Genomic DNA, 25,768 nt, shown 5'->3' with positions numbered 1-25,768 from the left:
GGGTCTTCAGAAAAGAGGGTCAAAGTCAAATACAGAGATGCGACAATGGAACCAGAGATTGAAGGGGTGGGTTTTGAAGATGGAGAAGGGGCCACAAGCCAAGGAGTGCAGGAGGCCTCTAGAACCTGGAAAAGACCAGCAAACTGGTTCTCCCCTGGAGCCTCCAGAAGGAATTAGGTCTGCCAGCCCCCTGACCTGCAGAGCTGTAGGAGAATACATTTGCATTATTTTAAGTCACTAAGTTTGTGATAATCTCTCACAGTGGTGATAGAAAACCAGTACAGCCCCCTACCAGTTTTGCTGCATTTTTTTCCAGCAAACCCCGACTAAGCAATCTTCACGCAGCAGATGGCATGGTAGCTCTGAGGGTGGGCGATGGGCACTGGGGCGCCTATGCTCCAGGAGTTGTCAGGAGAGCTGGAGGACAGTTGTCCAGCCCAGTGACACTGTTGGCCACAGCCTCCTGTCAGACATCGTTAAGAAGAGCATCTGTGATTCAGTAACCTAACTGTGATTCAGGAGACACTTACTTAGTATTTACTGTGTACCAATCATTCTCCCAGGCTCCTTATCAAGATGAACATAGAGAATCCAGCATTGTGACAGGGTAATATTATTAACCCCATTTTGAAGATGAGGAAACCGATAAAGAACTTAACTCAGACCACTGGGCTTGTACAAAACAGAATCAGGGCACACGTCTGTTTCCCGGGGTCCCCATCTGTGCTGTGTCCCCAATGGGCTGGGTGTTTTATTCCTTAAGCCAAAGACAACGGCAGCCGCGGTTCTTACGCCACATGTGTGTCCCACTGAAATGATGCCCTACAGCAGACCCGGAAGCTCTGTGAATGTGCAGCATGATAAACTAGCCCACACCCACAGACACTCCTCGGAATAGGTTAGGGCCAGAAAGCCGTGGGCTCAGGTGAGCCGATACCATGGTGAAGAGATGCTGAAGCTCAGATGCCCTTCCGCACGGGCACTTTGGGAAGCACATGTTGATAGATTCACCCATCGGGTGTTGATTGAGTCTCTCCTTTGAGCCGGACCCTGGGCTCCGTGCTTGGAACCCCTGTCCTTGGGAAGCTGTGCCCAGGATCTGGGCAGGAAACGTGGGCAGCCAGGCCCAAGGTTTCGACTTCTTTTGTAATGCATGCCGTTGCGTAGGATGGCGCTAGCTGTCTTGTGTTTAGGTGGGTAGAATAAAGGAGAGGCACAGAGGCAGTTTCCACTCTTGGTGTCGTGTTGATGACAAAGCCGCATTGTGCTTCCTTACTGCAGCCTTGGGCAAATTTTATGTCAGCCAAACAACTTCCCTTTGGATAATGGAAAAATCGCCCATGTGATGGTGAGCTCTTTCCTGTCGTCCCATTGATGATGCAAACGTATGTTTATCATAACTAACATGCGAGAGCTCTTTGTGCGATGATGATGGCCTCTAGTGCGGTGCAAATGGATCTGTTTTTACTCTTAGAGGAAATGCAAGCCCCATGTGTCACCACTCACTCTGCGGTGGCGTTGTCACCAGAGTGAGGCTAAATTTGCTTGCAAGTGAATACATTTGAAGAAGTGGCTAATGAGGTGGTCCTGGGCGGGGACAAGAGGATGAGATTTGCATGGAAGGCAGTATTTGACCCTCGTGGATGTGGTACCATGTCCTTCCCCCCATATGGACCTCTCTGCTTCCCACCTGGTGGGTGGGCCTTTCCCACTGAAGAGGGCAAGGTGACTGAGGTCAGACCAAAGCAGCAGCTCTGGAAGTCTCAGTTATTGACATCTATGCGACATTCTTCAGGTTAAATATGAGAGAATAAATGACCCCATATTTTGGCAAGCCTGGCATTTTTCTCTCTTGTATTTTTAGCTACTTCCTAAGTAAAATATATTTCTTTGTGGCAGCTCTGACAGAAGGTTACCGTGGAATATATAACATGAGGCCACGACTGTTTGGGTCTCATCTGTGTCTCCCTTCCATGGCCGCCGGCAGCCCCCAGCCACACCCTGTTGCGTCAGCCGGCTAAAGGCAGGTCGCTGCCTGGTCAGACCCATCGCCATGGTGATGTGAAGTGTACACCCGGCTGGTTTCGGTCTCTCGTGTGGTCTGTAGTACATCATTAGGCTGCATCGGCAAGTACATTATCCCTAACACTCCTGCATTTGTGAAGAGGCTAGTGTCACACGGAATTTTAATTATAAACTTTACTATCATTGTAGACTTACGACCACTAAGCCATAATATCTCTGACGAGCATCTGAAGGTTTGGAGCTGGAAACAGACTAAGAATTTTGGCAAATTGAAGGCTCTTGTTTGAGAGAAAAGGACACGCAAGTTCAGGCTAGCCTGGCACTTGGGGTTTATGACCTGCCTCCAGTCCTGGGCTGCATGAAACATGCCTTCCTCACATTGCACGGTTCAGGACATGTGAGGTAGTATCATGAATAAACAGAAACACTGTTATTTACCAAATCTATTAATATTTCATTTAAAACCCACAAAAGTGAAATTTGTGTTCAAATATATTTTATTTATTGCTCAAGCTTTCTAAAAGCCCCACATCACATTTAAATCTGTAAAATCTCTATGACACCATTGCCCTCACACTGTTTCTGGTTTTCCTTTCTGGTTCTTGCCTACACACATGTACCTTCAGCCTCGGTGAATGTAAACCTAGTTTGGAAAACAAGTCGTGGATGTAAATATTAGCTAGAGAACAGATAACTAAGATGATAAACCCTGTACAACCCTGCACTTGACCTTTGCAGTTGCTTTGTACTGAGGGAGTGTCCCCATGGTGCCCACGGAGGTATCAGCTCAGAGTGTAAACACTCATCCAGGTGGACAGCCCCTGCACTGGCAGAGCCAGCTCCTCTGATTGCAAATCCTGCAGCTTTTCCACCACACCCTTTCCCGAGGCGAGGGGGAGGCTCTGGGTGAGTTGGAGACGGGGGAGGGATGATGCAAAGACCAGCTGTGCAGGTGGTTCTCACCTGGAGGGCTGTTCAGCCGATTCCTGGTCCCAGAATTTGCATTTCTAGCAAGTTTCCAGGTGATACTTCTGCTGCCTGTTCAGGCACCACTCTTGAAGAACCACTGCTGTAGACAAATTAGGAACAAAGATAGATGGTGAGGCTGCAAACTTGTACAACTATTGTCGAAAGCTGTTTGACATCGTCTCATCAATTTAAAGTTATACACACACCGTGACTAGCAATTTCACTTCTCTAAATGCTCCCTAGAGAAATTCATGCATAAGTGTCTGGGGTTCGCATGCAAAAAAATGTTTATAGTTGCACTGTTTGCAGTGGCCAAAATCTGAAACCTCACAAGTAAATAAACCATGAAATATTAATACAAAGAAATAGTATGCAACCATGAAAACATTTGCAGGCACTATATATATATATTAGATGTCACATAGATATCACACAGAGTGAAATAATACACAAGACAACGAAGACAGGATGAGAATCTACACTAATAAAAGAGAAAAATGGTAATTGGCGTACGATGATACCCTTTTCATTGGCTAATCAGGGCTATATGCAAATTAACTGCCAACTAAGATTGGCAGTTAACTGCCAACTATGATTGGCAGTTAACTGCCAACTAAGATTGGCAGTTAACTGCCAACTAAGATTGGCAGTTAACTGCCAACAAGATGGCGGTTAATTTGCATATGTAGGCACAATGCAGGGAGGCGAAAGGGAAAGCAGGAAGAAGCCCCCTGCCACTGACAGTGATCGGAAACCCAGGGGGGAGCTAAGAGCTGGGGGGCAGGGCAAAGGCGGCCCTGGGGCCGCCTTTGCCCTGCCCCCCAGCCATGATCGGAGAATCAGGCGCCTTTTCTGCCCTGGCCAGTGATAGCAAAAAGTAGGGGTGGAGCCAGCGATGGGAGCTGGACACGGTCGAAGCTGGCAGTCCCGGGAGCTAGGGGTCCCTTGCCTGGGCCTAAAGTGGAGCCCACGATCGCGGGGCCGCTGCAGCTGCGGGTCCCCGCTGCCCGAGCCGGACGCCTCAGCCAGAGGCATTAGGCCTGGGCAGGGGCGGAGCCTGCAACCGCGGGGAGCTGGGGGTCCCCTGCCCAGGCCTGACACCTCTGCCAGAGGCCTCAGGCCTGGTCAAGGGGCCGATCCGGTGATTGGTGATCGGAGGGTGATGAGGGTCAACTCCTCTGGCCGAGGCATCAGGCCTGGACGGGGGGCTGAGCCGGGGATTGGGGGGATATGATGGTCCCCTTGCCCAGGCCTGAAGCCTGGGTCAGAGGCGTCAGGCTTGGGCGGGGGGTGGAGCCAGCGATCAGAGGGAGATGGGGGTCCCCTGCCCAGACATGATTCCTGGGCCAGAGGCCTCAGGCCTGAGCGGGGGCCAGAGCCAGTGATCGGGGGGAGATGGGGGCCCCCTGTCCAAGCCTGACACCTCTGGCGGAGGCGTCAGGCCTGGGCAAGGGGCCGACCAGGTGATCAGAGGGTGATGGGGGTCTACGCCTCTGGCCGAGGCATCAGGCCTGGGCAAGGGGCAGAGCCAGTGATGGGGGGAAATGAGGGTCCCCTGCCCAGGCCTGACGCCTCTGTCAGAGGCGTCAGGCCTGGGCAAGGGGCCGATCCTGTGATTGGAGGGTGATGGAGGTCAACGCCTGAGGGCTCCCAGTATGTGAGAGGGGGCAGGCTGGGCTGAGGGACACTCCCCCCCCCACCCAGTGCACGAATTTCGTGCACCGGGCCCCTAGTATTATATATACAGTTCAAATCCGGGCAAGACTAATCTCAGATGCTTATGGACGTGCATCTAGGTGGGAAAGCATCCATAGGCTGCCAGCATTCTCTGGCTCCGCCACTTCCTACCTGTGTGACCTTCAACGAGACGTGCAGTGTGTCTGTGCCTCACTCAATAACCGCCCTCCTAGGACCAGGGTAATAATAGCACCTACCTCCTAGGGTCGCTGTAAAGATTAAAAGCTCCTAAAACTCTCAGCATCGGAGTCAATACATGTTAGCTATAATTAGCATCATCATTATTACACCAGGCGTCTTTAAAAAAAAGACTTGAGCCTGGCACAATCAAATGATAAAGACACGCAGAGAAAATGATGACCAAATTAAAGAAACCCAATTTTATCACCAAATCCAGATGGCCAAATTAGCAGAACTCCATACGCAGTGGGATGCAAGCCCATGGGACCCTGTCCTCAGTGGCCAGACGCAGATACTGACCCAGGATGAAGACCAAGTGGTCGCAGTGGCTTCAAAGAAAAGGCGAAATGTCAGAAATTAAAAAGATGGTGTGGCTTGCAGGGTCGATGTCCTGGGCACTGGCCCATCTTGCACAAGCATCTTCAGGTGGAAGAAGCCTTAGAATGCCCTACTGAGACCTCCTTAGGGAGGTGCCAGGAGACCCTGCCCTGAATGCCAGGGAGCTGCTATCCACAGAATGTGAGACGGGTCACCACCAGGAGCATTCATGGGATGTGGCTCATCTTCTCTCCCTTTGCTTCTCTGTGCTAAACAGCTGTACGTAAAGACCTGCTCAAAAGTTAGAACATGGCTTTGGCCTAACTACGTTGTCCAAGCCACTGGACACTGCTGGTTCTGTTTCCACAGGAACTTCTTGCCTTCCAAGAACTGAACCAGAATACTTTATTTTTTTAAATCTTTATTGTTGAAAGTATTATAAATATCCCCCTTTCCCCCCCATTAACCCCCTCCATCCCGCCCTCACCCCCCACCCCCACCCCAGGCCTTCATCACCCTATTCTGTGTGTCCATGGGTTATGCATATATGCATACAAGGTCTTTGGTTGATTACCTCCTACCCATCCACCTTCCCCTGCCTTCCCTCTGAGATTCTACACTCTGTTCCATGCTTCCATGTGTCTGGATCCACTCCGTTCATCAGTTTATTTTGTGAATTAGATTCCACATATGAGTGAGACCATGTGTGTATCAGAATACTTTAGAGCAGCGGTCACCAACCTTTCGGACCTCACCGACCACCAGTGATCCGCGGACCACCGGTTGGCGACCGCTGCTTTAAAAGGCAGAAAGCTCAGTCGGCCATCCTTGGATCTTTGCAGCCTGTAGGCCAGACACTTGCATTCCTCATGGCGCTCTCCACTAGCCATCTGGGTGTCCTGGTGATGTGGTGGTGGGCTTCCCTGGAGCCAGTGATCGGAGAGAGAGACAGAACTTCAGTGCTTAAGATGGAGCCATAGTCCTTTCTACTCTAATCTCAGGGTGATTCCCACCACTTTTGCCATATTCTGTGGGTCACAAAGAACAACAACTCTGGTAAAATGTAGAAGGCGGCTAAAAGGATGGTTTGCATACCAGGATTCAAGGATCACTGGGGATCACCACGGGGGATGGCTACACACCACTGATTAATATTTTTTCTGATTAATATTCTGGACCTCATCCATTTTTCATAATATAGTTTATATTCATAAATTTTTAAATTTTTACTTTCAGTGATGACAAGAAATCAAAGTCTACTTATTATTTTTTCTACCTAATTATTTAAAAGTTTTATTATTAGGCAAACGTAACATCTATGTACATGACCAAACAAAAAGGGAAAAAAGGAAGAAATGACCTGCCAACATCTATGTGAACTGGAAGGAAAGTGCTGTTTTTAATATTGGGAGCGGGGGGTTACCATTCATACTTGTCATGCAAAATAAATCCACTTTCTTCCAATAACGCGACTCGAAACGAGTTCAGAGTGAATATGATATAAAACCTAAGTGTTCTCCGAGTTTGCGTTGATGCAATTAATCATGTCACCAGGCCCTGGCCAGGCTGCCAGGCAGTGGAGATGCTGTCAATCTTGCTGAAGTTTAACAGCAATGCAGCCCACGGTAGCCTGGAAACACATATTTGATTAATGGCTATAATCAGAGGAGCGTCATTATGTAAGCATAGTAACCCAGCGAGGAGGTGTTTCCGTGTGTGCTAAGAGCTGATTAATTCCTGGCTGGAGAGCTCATTTCCTTCGTGGGGAATAGAGCCGCCCAGGAGGCAGCCCCACTCGCTGAAACTTTCATGAACAATAGTGTGTGGACAGGAGGGACTTCCGGTTCGGCAGCGGTGGGACCAGCACTCCGTGCTTCTACGGCAGCGGTTCTCAACCTGTGGGTCGCGACCCCTTTGGCGGTCGAACAACCCTTTCACAGGGGTCGCCTAAGACCATCCTGCATATCAGATATTTACATGACGATTCATAACAGTAGCAACATGACAGTTATGAAGTAGCAACGAAAATAATTTTATGGTTGGGGGTCACCACAACATGAGGAACTGTATTTAAAGGGCCAGAAGGTTGAGAACCACTGTTCTACGGGGTCTTTCTCCCCACACACGGTGGGGCCCCCCAACACAGCCTCATTAATCCTCACTACAGCGGGGGGAGGGGGACTGCGGGTCTCTTTGTTCTCACGGAGGAGGGAGTGGAGACGCAGCCGAGAGGCCCAGACCTCAAAACAGAAAAGCCTGCGAAGCCTGAGCAGAAGCAGGCACCGACCTGGAACCATTGCGCTCGCGAAGCGCTGCAGACACTGTCGGGATCATCTCTGCACACCAGTGACCACAGGGCCTTAGCACGGTCGCCACAAGGTGGAGGCAGCCCCAGAGCCCATGGGTGGATGAGGGATGAGCAGAATCTGGCCTCTACACACAATGGAATATATTCAGGCATAAGACGGAATGCAGTTCCGGCACGCGCTGTAACACGGAGAGACCGTGACCACATTGTGCCATGTGCACTGAGCCCGTCTCCCAAGGACAAATGTCGTATGATTCAGGGCTGAGGCAGCGGGCAGCGGGGAGTGGGGAGTGAGTGTTCAATGGGGGCAGAGTCTGAGCGGGGGGAGCTGAGAAAGCTCTGGAATGGACGATGGTGAAAGTGGCACACATTGTGGACGCACCGAAGGCCCCTGAACTGTATTCACACTTAAAAGTGCTTAAAACGGCTCAGCCGGCGTGACTCAGTGGTTGAGCATTGGCCTATGAACCAGGAGGTCAGGGTTCCATTCCTGGTCAGGGCACATGCCTGGGATGTGGGCTCGATCCCCACTATGGGGCATGATTCTCTCTCATCACTGATGTTTCTATCTCTCTCTCCTTCTTCCTTCCTCCCTCTCTGAAATCAATAAAAATACATGTATTTTAAAAAGTGGTGAAAATGGTGACTTTTATGCCAGGTTGCCGAGGAGAATGTGTGCCGTGGTTGGAAAAGGCCTTGTGGGTTCCTTGCGGCCCCCGGTGATGTGAGGACAGAAACTGCAGCTCTAATGATAGATCATGTTGGCAGGCGGCTCTGTGTTAGAGAGGGGGCTGGGGCTTCTCTCTTAGGGTCCGCCTCTGTACCCCCAGCCTCCTTCGTCATGGCGCTAGGGAAAGAGGAGGCCGGGCCCCATCCATCTTCATGGATGTGGTTAGTGATGCCCCATCCCTCAGCACCCCCTCCCACCCCAGCTTCTTTACCCCCAGGTCACCAGGCCGCTCTCTCCACCAGAGACAGGGGCGGCTGCCGAGGAGGCTGGGGCTCACCAGCTCCAGGGCCAGGGTCTGGGGTATGTGGCCAGGGTCCGGGGTATGTGGCCAGGGTCCACGGTCTGTGGCCAGGGTCCGGGGTATGTGGCCAGGGTCCAGGGTATGTGGCCAGAGTCCAGGGTATGTGGCCAGGGTCCGGGGTATGTGGCCAGGGTCCACGGTCTGTGGCCAGGGTCCGGGGTATGTGGCCAGGGTCCAGGGTATGTGGCCAGAGTCCAGGGTATGTGGCCAGGGTCCGGGGTATGTGGCCAGGGTCCGAGGTATGTGGCCAGGGTCCGGAGTATGTGGCCAGAGTCCAGGGTATGTGGCCAGGGTCCAGGGTATGTGGCCAGGGTCTGAGGTATTTGGCCAGGGTCCAGGGTATGTGGCCAGGGTCCGAGGTATGTGGCCAGAGTCCAGGGTATGTGACCAGGGTCCGAGGTATGTGGCCAGGGTCCAGGGTATGTGGCCAGGGTCCAGGGTATGTGACCAGGGTCCGAGGTATGTGGCCAGGGTCCGGGGTATGTGGCCAGGGTCCGGGGTATGTGATCAGGGTCCGGGGTATGTGGCCAGGGTCCGGGGTATGTGGCCAGGGTCCGGGGTATGTGGCCAGGGTCCAGGGTATGTGGCCAGGGTCCGGGGTATGTGGCCAGGGTCCGGGGTATGTGGCCAGGGTCCAGGGTATGTGGCCAGGGTCCGGGGTATGTGGCCAGTGCAGGTACATGGGTCCCTGAGCTCCCAGGAGCCCGCACTTGGACTTTAATGGTCTTAGGCTGCCATCTTGAAATTTTTAGTAATTTTGGTATGTTTTATAAGTGAGGCCCAGTGGGACAGTGGGGCATGAACTGGGGACTTGGAGCCTTTGCCCTCATGTCATCTCACCTTCACGACCTCCTGCCCCCAGACTGGGTGCTCAGCTACCTGCTCTCCTGCGCCCGGGGCCCAGGCCTCCACTTCTCCGCATCCACCCAGCAATCACTGTGGTTTTTCACCCGTGGGGACCTGGAGGGGGGGTGTTGGAAGATCAGGTTGGGCTTCGTGGTGGCAGCCTTCACTGCCCAGAGGCAGCAACACCACGGAGCTTTCGGGGTGACTCGGGGAGCCCTGGGGTCATCCTCCAAACCCCAGGGAGTGGTGGTCATCTGGTGGGAGCCCCGGGTGCTGGCAGGACCCACATATGTACACGCCAAGTCTCAAGACAGGTCCTGGGTGCCCAGAAGGTCAGCCCTGACCCAGCCCCAAGCCCGAGGGAGCAGGACATACTAGAAACTATAAATCATTGTGACATGTGGAAATAGAGGCCTCAGAAGAAAGAAGCAGGCTTTGGATTTAGAACTTTAAAGGCACCCTTTCCCTGCGGTTTGAACAAAGGGCTCCCCGTTGTCACTCTGTTCTGGGTCCTACAAGTCCTGTCTCTCACATACACAGTGGGCTTGCAGGAGACCGACTGGGTCCTGTCTCACAGCTGAGGAATGTCAAGGGCATCGTTGGGAATCTCCCCGCGAATGGGCTCTGCCCCAGAGAAAGGGGCTTCTATGGAGGCCCCGGCCGCCCCACGCCTCTGCAGCCAGAAGTCCTATGCCCCGTGGACCAGCCTGGGGCTTTCTCTAGGGCCAGACAAGGGTGCTTTCCACTGAGATTCAGAAGACCTGGGTGTCCTCTATATTTTCCATGTACAAGTTGTAAGGTATAGGCGAATCACTCAGCTCCCTGGTCCTATTCTAGTTATGACTAAAAGTTCCCTTCTCTGTGCAAACACATGCTGCTCTGAGATCACGTATGTAAAAGAGATCTGAAAGTTTTAAGGATACAGGAGCGCATGTGTATTATTTACCAAACGCGTGGCTTAGCCTAGACCGCTAGTGTCCCCCACCCTGGAGACAAAAGGAAGAAGTCATCATAGGGCATGAAGGAACTAGCTTTACTGCATTCCTCTTGTGGTGAGATTGATGTTTTAAAAATCTAACTCGATGAAGTAGAGCTTTGGACCAGGGGTCGGAGAGGGGCATAGAGGGAAGAGGTTCTCCTTTAGCCAGTTTTAAACCCTCCAGTTCTCTGTTTCTTTAGTTATGAAACACGGAGGAGGGAGATAAGATGTCAAGTGTGAAAGGAATCCTAGAATTTCTTTACATTTTAATCTTAATCGTTCCCCCTTCAAAACAGTTGTTTGGTGCCTGGTTCTCTTGGATCGTGTGCATAGACATCTGTTAATATTAATTTAGATGCAATGGATCTGCTAGAAATGCTATTTCTATGCATCTCACCCATATTTGCAGCATCATTTGGAATCTGATGCTACTTAAAATGCTACTTAAAACTATGTCTTGGATCATTTCTGCGGCCAGAATTTCTATCCCATGGGGTTGTCATTTGGATTAAATACATGCATAATGTGTGGAAAGGCTCCTGGCATACAGTCAACATCCATCAAAGTTAGCTGTTGTTGTTATGGAATTGGTGTGGGAGAGACAGAGGAAGAAAGGGAAAAATAGGGAAGGAAGGAAGAAAGGAGGGGGTGAAGAAAGTGGGAATTAGGAAGAAAAAGGGAAGGAGAGGAGAATTACAGATGGGAAGGCTTGGGACTCACCCAGTTGCATTGTTTCAATCCCTTTGAGATTAGATCCATTGAAGAACTTCAAATTAATCCATTCCTGAGCCTGCCTCAGCCCTCCTAGATGTCAGATGAGAAAACCGAGTCCCAGGGCAGCCAATGGCCTTGCCCATTGTTAGCAGTATGTCCTTGGGTGGCATGAGGTTGGAGCCCAGCTGCTGGCTCCCAGTGTCTTTTCTCGCCTCTTCTTCTGCTGTGACATGTGTGAGAGGGCACTGCTCTAGCCAAGTCCCCAGACCCCCGGCCAGAGTCCAGCCTGCAGCATGGCAACAGGCCTGCACCCCGAGGAACAGGATCTGGAAAGAGGCCCCCATCTCAGTGTTTGATCTTCAAGACACTCGCTGGTTTGTGTGTTCCCCTACATCTGTGTTAAATAGAATAATGAAATGATGTGTTCAGTGAATTTTGATGGGCAGATGAGATAACAGTGAAGATAATTTCCATCCAGTCTGTGTATAAATGTGCAGTGTGGAAGCCAGGCTGCTCAACGTTCTGTGTCTGAGATATTTCATAGTCAAATGTTGGGGGGGATATAAAAACAAGTATCTGAAGAAGCAGTTTACAATGTTCATGTGTCAGAACATCTCTCTCCCTGACCCTCCCAGCTGGACAATCAAGTGTCCCTGCCTCTGTTGTCCACCTTGGGTGCCGGGACAGCCTCGTTGCCTTGTTCTGGGTCCCACATCCCCCTCCCCCACTTCTGTTCTGACCATTTGGAGGGACTGAGGGGCTTCTCGGGATGCAGGACCTTCCTGCTCAAACAGGGGAAGTCCTGGGCGTTGGGCATTGGGGTCATTATTGATGATGAATCATTAAAGCCAGATCCTGGTTGACTCTTGTATCTGGGCCTTTGACGCTCATTGCTCTTCTCTGGTTTCCTCTTTCCTTCTCTGTAAATGAAGGGATTGAACAGATGGTCGGGACAGGCCGGTTGTCTAGCCAGGGTGCTTGGTATTCCCTTTGTTTCTTTCTCAGTGATATTTTCAGCAGAGCTGGAGACCGAGAGAAAAATAAAAATCTGTTTGAATCAGTTTTGTTTTATTGATGGGGCCATTTAAACAGGAGAGTATGTTTTGGAACTAATCTTTAATATCAGTGATTGATTAGATTTTCATTCTCTCTATAGCCTTGTGTTGAAAAATCAATGCATGCATCAATTATTGCTGCATTATCTGTGCAAAGATGCAGGGATGCACTGTTCATCTGTGTAGGTTTACTGTTAGGAAGGTTAGTAGTTGCCTTGGTAAAGTCACCAAGTTATCCGTACCACTGGTGTGCTGGGGACACTCTTTCAAACATTAATGTTGTGCCCTGACCTCCTGTGCAGGGTTCTGGTCGATGATAAACAGCTAGCTGTGGGATGGGGGAGGGAAGAAGCCCTGATTTCTAGCGCTGGCCAATTTCAGTGGTGTCAATGCTCCCACCATCCCCATCTCATGCTAAATAGGTAATGGCCCCGGAGGGTGGGTGCACCATCAGCCCTCCTGGCTGGTCACAGCAGAGCACTGCCTCGCTGCATCTTTCTGCCGCAAGGAAGTGGGTCACATGACGCTCCTTATACCGTGAGATGCAGACTTGCTGAACACGAAGGTCCCCTGGTTAGGAAGGAAATTTATAAATTGATATGTAACGAAGCAAAACAGCATCCTCCATGGGCCAGTTTTGCAGGAGAAGCACACGGCAGGCAGTCTTTGAACAAAGTTCTCTTGGTCTGGATTTTCCCTGCTCCTGTTGGCAGCGTGGACAGGGTGGGCACAGCCTCTCCTTGGTACCAGTCCCGGTAGAATGCCTCATGTACTTGTTACACTTCAGAAATCTGTGCAGACAGCCTGCTCTCGGCGTCCATGACTGTGACAAGTAAAAAGGCCGTGCGTCTGACATCCGCATCGTGAAGAGCCATGATAATGACCCATTTCTTTCAAAAATCCTTTGACCATTCTTTTAAAGGCTGGAAATACTTGGGTTAGATAGGAGAACATGGGCTTGCCAGAATATTTTGGACCAAATACAGAACTTATTAGCCAGAACGAATATGCCCATTGTGGTGGGTCCCTCTTCCAAAGGAGAAATAGACGTAAAAAGAGAAGCATATTTTGCAGAGTAAGATGGGCAAAGCCTAAACCAGAGGCCCATGATTTAGGTAAGGCGTGTCTCCTTTTCTTTCTTTTCTTTTTTTAAAATGTTTTTATTGATTTTTCAGAGAGAGGAAGGAAGAGGGAAATACAGAGACAGAAACATCAATGATGAGAGAGAATCATTGATCAGCTGCCTCCTGCACGCCCCACACTGGGGATCGAGCCTGCAACCTGGGCACGTGCCCTGACTGGGAATTCAACCCCAGCCATGCCCTCCTGGTTCATAGGTTGACGCTCAACCACTGAGCCACGCCCACCGGGTGAAACTTTTCATTATCAAGAAAAGGACAGAAAAGTCCTCAAAGCAATTCTGTGTTATTCTGGAGACCAGCAGTGCACCCTTCTCGCTGGCTGTTGTGAAGTCAAAGGAAATCCCATCCCAGAGGAACCCCCTGCCTTCACGGGGCATGTGCTCCCCTGCATGGCCGCTCGTAAGGCAGGACAGGAGCCCTTATGTCACAATGGCTCACTCTCACGGGAATGTAGAGAAGAGAGAGCGATGAAATACCCTGCACTTGGGAAGCAACCACACTTGCCACGTCCTCACAGGAAATCTGTATTTTTCATGCCCTGCCCTTTGGCAAACTGCTTTTTCTGTTTGAAAACACTGCGCCGTGGGAGCCCTCTCTGTAGCCTTTAGGTTCCCATGACACTGTGAGGTGCTAGTACAGATCCATTTCCAGAACATGGCTTTGCAGCCGAGTTCCCTCGCCGTGCTCTGCAGCGGGGCTGCGGAAAGCCGGCTGCTTGCTGGAGGGACCATGCAGGGACCAGGCGGTCACGTTTCAAAGCTAAGGTGAATGTGAGTGTCACAGTTTCTGCTTCATGCTTCCCGGCTTTGAAAAGGAGGAGAGGAAGTAAACGTGGGCTTACAACAGTTTTAGTCACAGTTTTGCAATTTTGGCCACTTGTGGCGGCTTTGGGATCTTTAATTGCAGTGACCTGGCCCTCAGACGTTTCAAGAAAAAAATCTTGGTTAGTGAATTTGAACCCAAACTGAAGACATCTTTAGTAAAGGAGCCTTAACTCAAAGCCCACACGCACGCCTCACCTGAAGGGGGCCCTGCGATCGGGTCCATGGCATGCCATCGTGTGGGCTCATGTAGCAGGGACGCTGTGCTAAGGGCTGGCTCTGTTGATCCTCTCAACAATTATCATCTCCATTCGACAAAGGACATAACTGGGGCATTAAGTGGTTAAGTGAAGGTTTAAGGTTACACAGTAAGCCAGCGGCACATCTACAGATTCAAGCTGAGGTGCCCACCATGTTCTGCAGGCGGGGTGTTCTTGAGTATGCAGCTGGGTGTCCTTGCATCCTTCCTGCAGAGCCATCAAATAGAAACCGTTTTTTCAATACAGAGCATGTGCCACATTCCCCCAAAGAGTGTAGACCTGTGATTAAGGTCAGCTCAAAACAATTCTAGTCTCCTATTGCAGAAAAATTCAAGATAATAATGGATAAATAAAGTGGCGTATTTCTTTCTCGTGTAAACTTTGTCTGCAATGAGGCAGGCCAGGTTTGAGAGGACAGCTTTGGGGTGTCATCAGGGACCCAGGTTCCCATCGTCAAAGTCGCCTCATGGTGCAAGAGGGCTGCCGGGGCTCCCCTCCTAGTTCCTGAATCCAGGCGAGCACAGGAGAAACAGAGGAAGCCCAAAGGGCGTCCAGCCAGCTGAGCATGCCTCCCCAAAGTCCTAGATATGTCATCGCCCTCAACTCGGTCATATGGCGACACCTAGCTATAAGAAAGGCTCATGAACACATTGTTTGATTCGGGCATATTTTATGTATAATGTTGCATGTTAAAAACTTGGGGGAGCCCTAACTGGTTTGGCTCAATGGATAGAGTGTTGGCCTGCGGACTCAAGGGTCCCAGGTTCGATTCTGGTTAAGGGCATGTACCTTGGTTGCGGGCACATCCCCAGTAGGTGTGCAGGAGGCAGCTGATCGATGTTTCTCTCTCGATGTTTCTAACTCTCTATCCCTCTTCCTTTCTCTCTGTAAAAAATTAATAAAATGTTTAAAAAAAAAACTTAGGGGAAAAGGAAAAATGGGCTTGGGGGGTGTGGGCAACTGGAAGTTACTGCTCAAAGTCAGTGGTCCATGCCTACTGTTGGAGTTTACGATGGCCCAATAAATCATATCCCTGGGTTCAGAATCAAGCAAAGGATAGACATTTTGTACATATTTTAGGGCTACTTTGGAGGCTTTTAGACACAATTTGTGATACTTCATTTGTCTCATAAATACACAGTTGAGGTTTATGGTTAGATTGAGACAACACCGCTATAAAGAAAATTCTCGCTCTCTGATTAAAGGAAAAGTGATATGGAGACATGTCAGGAGAAGCTCAGAGATGGTCCTGGCCTCTCCCATAACTACGTTCAGGGAAGTGGTCCCCAGCACCATGAGCATGTGCCACAGCGTCATGGCAGGCTGGGCTCATAGCGAGGCTTCACGCACAGAGCAGGTGTGCCCACTGCCCAGGGCACAGAAGTCCAACGCGCCTGCCCAGTTCCTCCTTGGTCAAGGTGTGAGCTTCCCTTTCAGCTCTCCATCCACACACACACAAGATGTGCAAGTTCCACATCCCCTGCTCCAAGGGGTCCAGTAGCACCGAGAGCTCTGATGGTGAAGGGTGCGAAGTTGAAGCAGGAATATCCACGACGGAGGAGAGAGACGGGACCAGTGGTCCATTCTGTTTCCTGCTCCTCCCGGAGCCGTGGCATTGGCTTCTCCCTTTGTCAGTGAAGATTTTTTGTGGGCTATATTCTTGCTCTGAAGATGGAGCTGTTTGAGGGGTCCGGGTTGGGGGTCTCACGTTGAGTTCCCTGCCCTCAAGTAGCAGAGTTCTGGCGTCACACTCTCTCTGGCCTTCCAACATCCACTTTGGATCCTGGCTCCTGGGTTTTCTCCCACTTTCTTATAAATGTAGAGTGTTACCCAGCATTTCTAGGTGGTTTGTGGACTGGGAGTGCGATCTTATGTCATGCACTATACTGCCAAGAATGGAAGTCTAGAGTCAAATTTTGAGGTGGGGGAGAGGGAACTCGAGACATTTCACAAGTCCAGGTTCCTGTTTTCTCAGTGAATCGGGGATGCGATTTCCTGCCATAGGTCATGCGAGAAGAGGAGGTCTGAGGTCTCTCAGTGACTATGAAAGTGTGTAGCGACTGTGAGAGAGGGGAACGTCTGGGAGGGATTTCAGGGATTGCTCAGCAATGATCAGGGCTCCGCCTACGCTCATTAGTAAAGTTTCATCTCCGTTGTTGAAAATGACAGAAACACTTGTGATTACAGAACAAGGTGCATAATTCTTAATGGAAGCCCCCTTCCCAGTCTCATTGACAAGCACAATCTTTTTCCTAAGTGTCCTAGGGACCACGGGCCATGCCTGTGACCCACATCTGCCCTCATGGGATTGGAAGAGAGAGACATCCCCTGTGCGTGAAGCCACACGGCAATGTTGCTTAGGGCTCATTGGGTCACGTTTCATTTTTCTGCCACCTTCCCCCTATTTTCATCCTGATTCTTGCTCAGCCGTCTCGTGAATAGGTTTTATTTTGGAGAAACGTCTCTTGGAGAATGACTTAGCTGAGTGTGACGGGGAACATCTAGACCCCCTCGGGGCCGAATAAGTCGTTTCCCTTTGGGTTTTCAGTTCCTGCGATGATCACGTCCTATCCCAACACCACCCTGGCCACCCAGGGGCAAAAGAAGGAGATGAGCTGCACGGCCCACGGCGAGAAGCCCATCATCGTCCGCTGGGAGAAGGAGGACCGCATCATCAACCCCGAAATGGCCCGCTACCTCGTGTCCACCAAGGAGGCGGGAGAGGAGGTGGTTTCCACTCTGCAGGTAAAGGCACGACAGGCCCCGCGGATCAGATCTAAGTGCATTGGCTGAATGGGCCTGTCTTGCCACGTGGGTGGGTGCGTGTGGGGGATAAACAAGCAGCGAGCAACCTTTTGGAGCTTACTCGTGAAGCACCATCGCTCTCCCCTTCAGACAGAGAGATTAGCGAGGAGCCTGCAGAAACCGTGCTTTCTCCTCAGTGCTAGTAAGAGTAAAATTATTACAAACACGGCAGGGAACCCAACTGTAACAGTAATAATAAAAAAACCCTGAGAACTAGAGTTCCTTAAAGGCAGTTCATCCTGGAGGAATGGCAGCCCATGCTGTCGCAGGTTTTAACGTCCCATAAAGAGAGAAATTGGACGGGCGTTGGGATAAAATAGTGTAAGGAGAAATATTTTGCTTCTTTGGTAAAACCCAACGTAACAAAACCCTGTCCTTCAAAGACCATCACAAACGCTGGAAAAAAGTGTTATCGTCTCATATTGTTTGGCACGGTTGGTAGCTAATTGAGTGATGCTTAGCGTGCAGGGGAGAGGTGATGCCAGCACACACACAAGGGGGAACGCGTGTGTCTGAAACTCGGGTGTCGATTCACTCGCTGGTCTGGCCCTGCAGTCCTCCTGGAGCGAACCTCCGATGAGGGTCTTGCAGCCCGAGGCTCTAATGCAGGACTCACAGAACCAACCGTCTCCTTAGGCAGGGCTCCTGTGGGTGCTTTAAAGGCAGGCTATGGGGATGGGGAGGGGGGACGGGAGTATATGTGGAATATCTATCAACTTGCCCATGACATTCTACATAAAGTAGGCATCCAATTTAAGGAGCCAGCAACTGATGTCACTAATGTACATGGAAGCCATTCATCTTTACCATAGCAGTTGTGCTGAAATGATCTGCTGCTGGAAGTGTGCGTGTGTGTGTGTGTGTGTGTGCATGCGTGTGTGTGTGTGTGTGTGTTTGCATACATGTGCTGGGGTGGGAGGAGGGTGGGAGTGGAGAGATTCTTGCAGCCCAAAGCCTCACTCTGTGTTACTGGATAAGGTGGGTTTCTTTCTGCTTTGCACATAGATTTTGCCAACAGTGAGAGAAGATTCTGGCTTCTTCTCCTGCCACGCGATCAATTCCTACGGGGAGGACCGCGGAATAATTCAGCTCACAGTGCAAGGTCAGCAGAGACAGCGGGGGGACAGGCGGTTTCAGGACAGTGGCGCGTGCCCAGGCGCCTGCGTGGGCTCCACTTGCTGTGAAGCCCCTCGCTCCCTGGGAGTTCGGCTCTGCGGAGGCAGTGTGTGCGGGGCCCCGGATATGTCAGGGTGCAGCCCAACATGGAACTGAGTCCTTCAAGGACCTGGGTCATGTGACCCAGCAGCCAGTGCCTTCTCTGCTCAATTTTAGGGCTCCTCACCCCGGAGGATCCGAAAGAAAAGACAAGTTTAACATTTGACATTTAACTCAAAATAGCGTTTGAGTTGTAGATTCCAAACTAGAAGAGCGGCATTTAAACCCTCCCGGTGTGGCCCGGCTCTGCCCATGCTCTGAAGAGGGCAGTCCGGGAAAAGTGAGGTTTCTCCTCCCCGCAGTGAGGGGAGGGAAAGAAGATGGTCCCCGGGGAAAAGCATCCTCCAGCGTGGGGTGCTGACAGAGCCCCCAGGCGCCCCACGCAGCAGTCCCCGCGGCCCCCCCCGCCCCCCCAGCCCCTCGGGTCTGCGCTCACCCCGTGCCTCTGTGTCCTGTTGGTTGACAGAGCCGCCGGACCCTCCGGAAATCGAGATCAAAGACGTGAAGGCGCGCACAATCACCCTCAGGTGGACCATGGGGTTCGATGGCAACAGCCCCATCACGGGCTACGATATCGAATGCAAAAATAAATCAGGTAAGTCCTTGGTTTCCTCCGGCTTCAGGTCCACTTCGGAACGCCCTTGTGTTGTCCTTGTCCATTGCTGTCACTGTGAGAGCAAACCTGGACTCAGGAAACTCAGGGGGCTCTTGGTCCCGGGTTTGTCTCTTCTGGGTGAGGTCCCCCACGCTTCCTGGGTGGAGTTTTCATGTCCAGTGCCCCTCCTGGGCGCGGCTCCACCTCCTTTCGCTCTGAGCCTCATCTTGCATTGTGAGCCACTTCGGCACTCTTGCCAGCGACCAGCATGCGGGCAGCTGCTGACTCCTGGCCACCATCATGGTTTGGGCGGCTGCCCTGCACTTCCCACGTGGACTCTTACCCGCGCACAAAAGAGATGAGGAATTAGAGCGCCGTCAGCACGCGCAGGGTTAACAGGATTCAGAAGCCACCCACGCAGCCCTGTTTTTCCCTTGGCGGGCACTGTGGATTGCCCTGCCGTGGCCACCCGAGCCCAAGAGTGGTGCTTTGAGAAATGGCATTGGGACTTGGAATACGTATCCGGATTGATGGGAAACGCATGTAGGAAACACAGGCCCGCTCGGCTTGTTCACCCCAGAGAGGCAGCTGGAGTCCTGGGGTGAGGTGACGCCCATGGGGGCCTCTTGAGAGGAGTCACTCCGGCACCAGGGAATGCGACAGGGCCAGTGAGGCCGGGAGATGGGGGCCCTGAGGAACAGAGCCGGCGCCTCCTGGGTGGTTAGCACTTCCTCTGGGTCTGCGCTGTCTGGGCTCCCTCTCTCTTGTCCTGGATGTCTTCTCCACAAGGTCGGGCTTTCTCTCCTCGGGACCAGGGCTCATCTTTATGTGCCATTTCATTGACATTAATGTCTCTCCCCCTCATACATCTTCTCTTAAGTCACCTGCCATTTATTTTTTGCGGCACCTTCTCTTTTTACATCATGCTCTTCCACCTTCAATCCTCTTGACCCAAATGACAGTATTTTCTTTTAGCTGGAATATTAGTTGTTCACTTCTATTACATTCTATTCCCTGATAAGTTAGAGCAAAGGTGGGCTGGAGGCCACATATTGGTCCTACAAGTCACCATGGTGACCTCTGGGCAGAGCAGCCCTCCGAACCTCCATAGTGGAAAGGAGAGTGGGATCATCCCCGGCTCAGAGGTCTGGGTCTTTGCTATTGATATATTCATCTGTTAAACATGCCCATATCATTTCTCAGGCTCTGTGTGGGCACTGAGGATATGGCATTGCACATGGCAAGCATGGTCTCTGGCCGCATGGGGCTTAACATCCAGCAGGGAACACAGGCTCCCAGTGCAATTCCTACAAGTGTGATGAGCACCACACAAAAGGATCCTGGGGTGTAGGAGTGTGAGCATCCTCTCTGGCCTCCATCTCCAGGGGTTCTGTTCTCTGCAACCAACATCATCTCTTGATCCCTCACCCAGCACCTGCCCAAACTCTTTCTGAAATAAGAACCATTTACTGACATTCTCCTGATTGGCTGAGGCCCTAACATCCGCAGGTACATATTGTCACCTATTCAATGATAACCCTTCAAACTAGACACGTGCTGACTTTAAAATTATCTGTGGTTCAAAAATAATTTCTGCAATAAAGGAGCTGAGACTAAAGGATTTCAAGTTAGATTTAAGAAATGTATTTGGGAAGCAGCGTTTATACTGGAGACTGGGATGAATTTTTATCTGTATTTTGTTTTTAACACTTCTCACTGGGAGGAGAAGGGATCTTCTTGGCTGAAGATTGTGCTGGTTTTCAAATACCTTTTCTTTATGGTGGAGGGGAGTCCGAACCCTAATTCCTTTTGTTTCCTTGTCCAATGAGAGCACAGACGTGGCCTATTCCACTACATGAGCTCTCGCCTCGTCGTCTCCCCTCCGTGATCTCCACCCACAGACCTGGTGTGTTGCCTGGGAGTCCCTGAGCTCAGGAGCCCACACCCCTGTCCCCCTCAATGTAGACAATGCGCGTGTTGTCGTCCCCCCTCTGATGGCCCTCCCGCCAGGACACTGGGAGCAATGCATTGAGAATTTCACTTTGAGTTGTGACTTTTCTTTCTGTCTTGTTTTACTGATTTTGTTTTTAATTCCTACTTGTGAACTTGCAAAGGCAGAGGGAAAAAAACTCACGTCTCTATCTCTTCTTTTTTGAAAAACAAAACCCAAAAGACTCCTGGGATTCTGCTCAGAGAACCAAAGATGTTTCCCCTCAGCTGAACTCGGCCACCATCATTGATATCCACCCTTCCTCCACCTACAGCATCCGCATGTACGCCAAGAACCGGATTGGCAAGAGTGAGCCCAGCGACGAGCTGTCCATCACCGCAGACGAGGCAGGTGCGTGTGGCTGGCTGGAGGCCCAGGAGCCTGGAGCTGGCTCTGGGGCTCAGGTGGTTAGTGCAGGATCAGACCTTTGATGAGAGCGCGCCACGGCTCCACGCCCCACCAGAGCACAGACAGTGTAGCGCCTCCTGCTTGGGAGGCACTGCCCTTCAAATAGGGCTTCGTTCAGGGTTCTCATACCCAAGACTTAAAAGAAAGACAGATGGCACTAGCCACTAGTGCGAGTTAGAGAACCTTGCCATTGTTACACTTCCTTTGTTTGGATGCGTGGAATCCAGGTGGACAGAAGATCCATGAGTGTGTATCTTGCCCATGTCCCTGTGCTGTCCAGGTGAGGGAGGGAGGCTTACCTAGGAAATGGCAAGAATATGCTCTGTGTGGGCAGCTGGGGAGATGGTAGTACAGGTTATTTCATTGACTAGGAATGTCAGTGTTTCTATAATAAACTTTTTTGGGGTTTTTTTCCTATTACAAAGTATTTCATATTCAGTTTTGAAACCTTAAAAGATAGACATAGCAATTTGAAAAAGGCAAAGCAGGTGCCATGATCCACCTAGAGCTATCTATGAACAGGTGATACCACCTGCTCAATAAATTCTGTAACTGTTTCCTCACCCACACATGCATGCAGGCACACGCAGGTGTACACACACCCTTCAACACTGTGGTCCACTCGTGGCTACCAGGGGGTGAAATTAGGCGATTTGTACAGGACTGAGCAGTTTGGCAGTGGCCATGAATGCTGATTGACAAGCTAACTCCTAGAAGGAGAGGTGGAAGCAAGCAGCCCTTGAGTTTTCTTGGGGAAGGAAAGGTAAGGAAGCAAAGCCTGGCTTATCTCTTAGGGTGAAAGAGTCTAGCCCCCAAAGCTAGCTTTCCTTTTTCTGCCAACAGTCAGAGCTACTCAGCCACTACCTACTGCTGCAGGGAAGTTGGAAGCTTAGTCTCAGGTCCCTGGTTCTCCGTCACCAAGGTTACAGCGATCATTCCCCCATGATCAAGAGTCCAGCAGGAGGTTTATCTTTCAGGGTTGTCCTTGACTTCCTTCCCACCACCTACTTCTCTGTTGCCCTCATTAATGGCTTTACAGCTAGCCATCCCTCTTACATATCTCTTAAGTATCTTTCTACAATTTGTAATGGTACCTTTGCCATTTATTTTACCAATTCTATATTGTTAGGCATGTCAGTCGTGTTCTGGTTTTCATTATTACGAACACCACTGTGATGAACGCCCTTGTGGTATATCTTCTGCTATTTTCAAGATTATTTTCTTAGTTTAAATAACAAGAAGTAGGATTTCTGGGTCAGAACAAATGCGAAATTTAACTCTTGATATGTGTAGTCAATGGATTCTCAAGGAAATAGGTTAAAATATACAGTTCTTCCTGAACAGCGATGAGCACTCTTTTCTCAACCCTGGCACATAATGGCACTTGGAAATTGTTCTTAAGGTGGGGGGAGGGGTGCTTTGTGCTTTGCTGTCTGAGGATGAGCCATTTCTGATACTTGGTACTCCGCGGATTTCTTACCTGCAAAGTGGACGTCATTATGCTTTCCTCCTCCTTAACACGGACATTGGATAAATGGACTAAACGCCACGCTTTAAAAGTACTTTCCATTTCTCAGAAATAAGTGGGAAAGGAGTATCTGCATATTCCTGCACAAATGGAATCTTATTTAAATATTTATGTAAGCAACCCACTAACTTCCTGAAATCTCATTATGCTGGATATTTAGGGACAATAAGCTGCCCCCAAAATATAACACAGTGCAGTGCCCCACCTCCCCCTCCTCTTCACCCTTTTCTAACTGCCCCATCTCGAGGGCCTTCTCCAGGTAGCTAGCTATTGCTGGCGGTGCTTTGGGGGCTGCTTTCCGATCGCCATTAGCCATTAGGAAGGCTGGTGTTGTTGCTTTTTATTTCGTTTCCCTGGTGACCTGGGCTGCAGCCAGCAGTTGCCATGGCAACGTTTCTCTCCCAGCCAGGAGGCCAGGTGATCAGCCGCCTGGTCAGCGGTCTGCAAGCAGCTCCCTGGATCTCGGCGGCAGGCGGGCTCAGAGCCTCCTGCTGGGCTCCCGGAGCGCCTTGTGGGTTACCAGGTGCCGGCTGCCAGCCTCGCTCCTTCACCGGCAGGTGAGCGGAGGGAGGACGCAAGGGGAGGAGCAGCTTGAGCAAAGCTCCGAAGCAGATTCTGTCTTTGTCTTGGTGCCTAGGTTTGCGTGACTGAAATGCAAAGTCATTCACCTCCTATGACTCACCTGGAACAGAAGGCAACTACCCCACTACTCTGACCAAGCACACCCTCCCTACAACCACCCTGCTACCTGACCAAGCACACCCTCACGACAACCACCCCGCTCCCTGACCATACACACCCTCACTACAACCACCCCGCTCCCTGACCATATACACCCTCACGACAACCACCCCGCTCCCTGACCATACACACCCTCACTACAACCACCCCGCTCCCTGACCATACACACCCTCACTACAACCACCCTGCTCCCTGACCATACACACCCTCACTACAACCACCCCGCTCCCTAACCATACACACCCTCACGACAACCACCCCGCTCACTGACCATACACACCCTCACAACAACCACCCCGCTCCCTGACCATACACACCCTCACTACAACCACCCCGCTCCCTGACCAAGCACACCCTCACTACAACCACCCCGCTCCCTGACCATACACACCCTCACTACAGTCACCCCACTCCCTGACCATACACACCCTCACTACAGCCACCCCGCTCCCTGACCATACACACCCTCACGACAACCACCCCGCTCCCTAACCATACACACCCTCACTACAACCACCCCGCTCCCTGACCATACACACCCTCACTACAACCACCCCGCTCCCTGACCATACACACCCTCACTACAACCACCCCGCTCCCTGACCATACACACCCTCACTACAACCACCCCGCTCCCTGACCATACACACCCTCACGACAACCACCCCGCTCCCTAACCATACACACCCTCACTACAACCACCCCGCTCCCTGACCATACACACCCTCACTACAACCACCCCACTCCCTGTCCATACACACCCTCACTACAACCACCCCGCTCCCTGACCATACACACCCTCACTACAGCCACCCCGCTCCCTGACCATACACACCCTCACAACAACCACCCCACTCCCTAACCATACACACCCTCACTACAACCACCCCGCTCCCTGACCATACACACCCTCACTACAGTCACCCCACTCCCTGACCATACACACCCTCACTACAACCACCCCGCTCCCTGACCATATACACCCTCACGACAACCACCCCGCTCCCTGACCATACACACCCTCACGACAGCCACCCCGCTCCCTGACCATACACACCCTCATTACAACTGCCACAGAGGCTACTAGTTGCTACTGTCACTTCCCGGCAGGGAAGCCCAAAGGTGTGGAGATGACAATTCCTCATCGAAACTGCTCCCTTTCCCTAAAAAAAAAAAAAGAAGAAGAAGAAAAGAAAACAAAAGTAGCCATCACGCAGGCAGTGAAAATCATTGGGTGGAAGCTTCTGGAAATCTACTCATTTTTATGGTAATAGAGTGCCCAAGTCTGGAGCCCCTGACACCTCTCACTGCCTCCCTGGCTGGAGAAATGCGTCTGGGAGGTGGGAGGTCTGTGTCCCCCGCCTACTATATTCCTGCTCGCAGCTACGCTGGACTCCATGGTCGTCAGCGACAGCCTGCCCTTCCCTTCCCCGCGGCATGCGAGCTCTGTCCTGTCTGGAAGGCCCTCGGACTCTGTCTTCCTGTCTGTACTCTTCTTGAAATGCCAGGTCAAGGAGACCGCCAGTTCAAAACCTTCTCCGGGCCCCTTGGATGGCACTGTTGCCACCTCCCCTACCCCCACCCCGCCACCAGCACTGAGTGGGAGTCTTCCTGGCAATGGCCTCTGAGCTATGTGGTCGTTTCTCATGGCGCTCTGTGCTGTTCACCAGGGAGACTGCTCAGTACATGTGGGAGGATCATCACAAACATGCCTTACAGAGTGGTTTTAGAAGAGGAGTAGTGATGAGCAGAGTGTGTGTGTGTGTGTGTGTGTGTGTGTGTGTGTGTGTGTGTGTAGGTGGTAGGCCTGTGTCCCCCCCCCCCCCACACACACACACACTATATTACTACTCGGAGCTACGCTGGACTCCATGGTGTGTGTTTGTGTGTGTGTGTGTGTGTGTGTGTGTGTGTGTGTGTGTGACTGTTGACAAAAATATATGGTGGATTAACCCCACACTGAAATGTTGAAGGACCTCAGAAAGAAAGGAAGGTAGAGAAAGGAGAAGGGTAAGGCTGAAGGGGAGATGAGGAAGGTGGGAGAAAGAAGGCCCGCTCACTGGAGCTCCCACCGGGACTACCAGAAGCATCCAGGCCTGCG

General features: G+C 51.2%; 1 protein-coding gene across 1 annotated transcript in view; it reads left to right on the top strand.

Moving 5' to 3' along the window:
- Positions 1 to 25,768, top strand: part of DSCAM (DS cell adhesion molecule) — a 460,072-nt gene that overhangs the window by 322,354 nt on the left and 111,950 nt on the right. Inside the window, exons 13-16 of the mRNA XM_059685889.1 lie at positions 16,934 to 17,130; positions 18,196 to 18,292; positions 18,872 to 19,000; positions 21,174 to 21,341. Of these exons, the coding sequence (XP_059541872.1) occupies positions 16,934 to 17,130; positions 18,196 to 18,292; positions 18,872 to 19,000; positions 21,174 to 21,341 (591 nt within the window). The remainder of the gene's footprint in view (positions 1 to 16,933; positions 17,131 to 18,195; positions 18,293 to 18,871; positions 19,001 to 21,173; positions 21,342 to 25,768) is intronic.

The sequence above is a fragment of the Myotis daubentonii genome, chromosome 3, assembly GCF_963259705.1.
Source record: "Myotis daubentonii chromosome 3, mMyoDau2.1, whole genome shotgun sequence".
Classification (NCBI taxonomy): domain Eukaryota; kingdom Metazoa; phylum Chordata; class Mammalia; order Chiroptera; family Vespertilionidae; genus Myotis; species Myotis daubentonii.
Note: the sequence above shows the minus strand (reverse complement) of the source record. Positions and strands in the feature narration are given on the sequence as shown.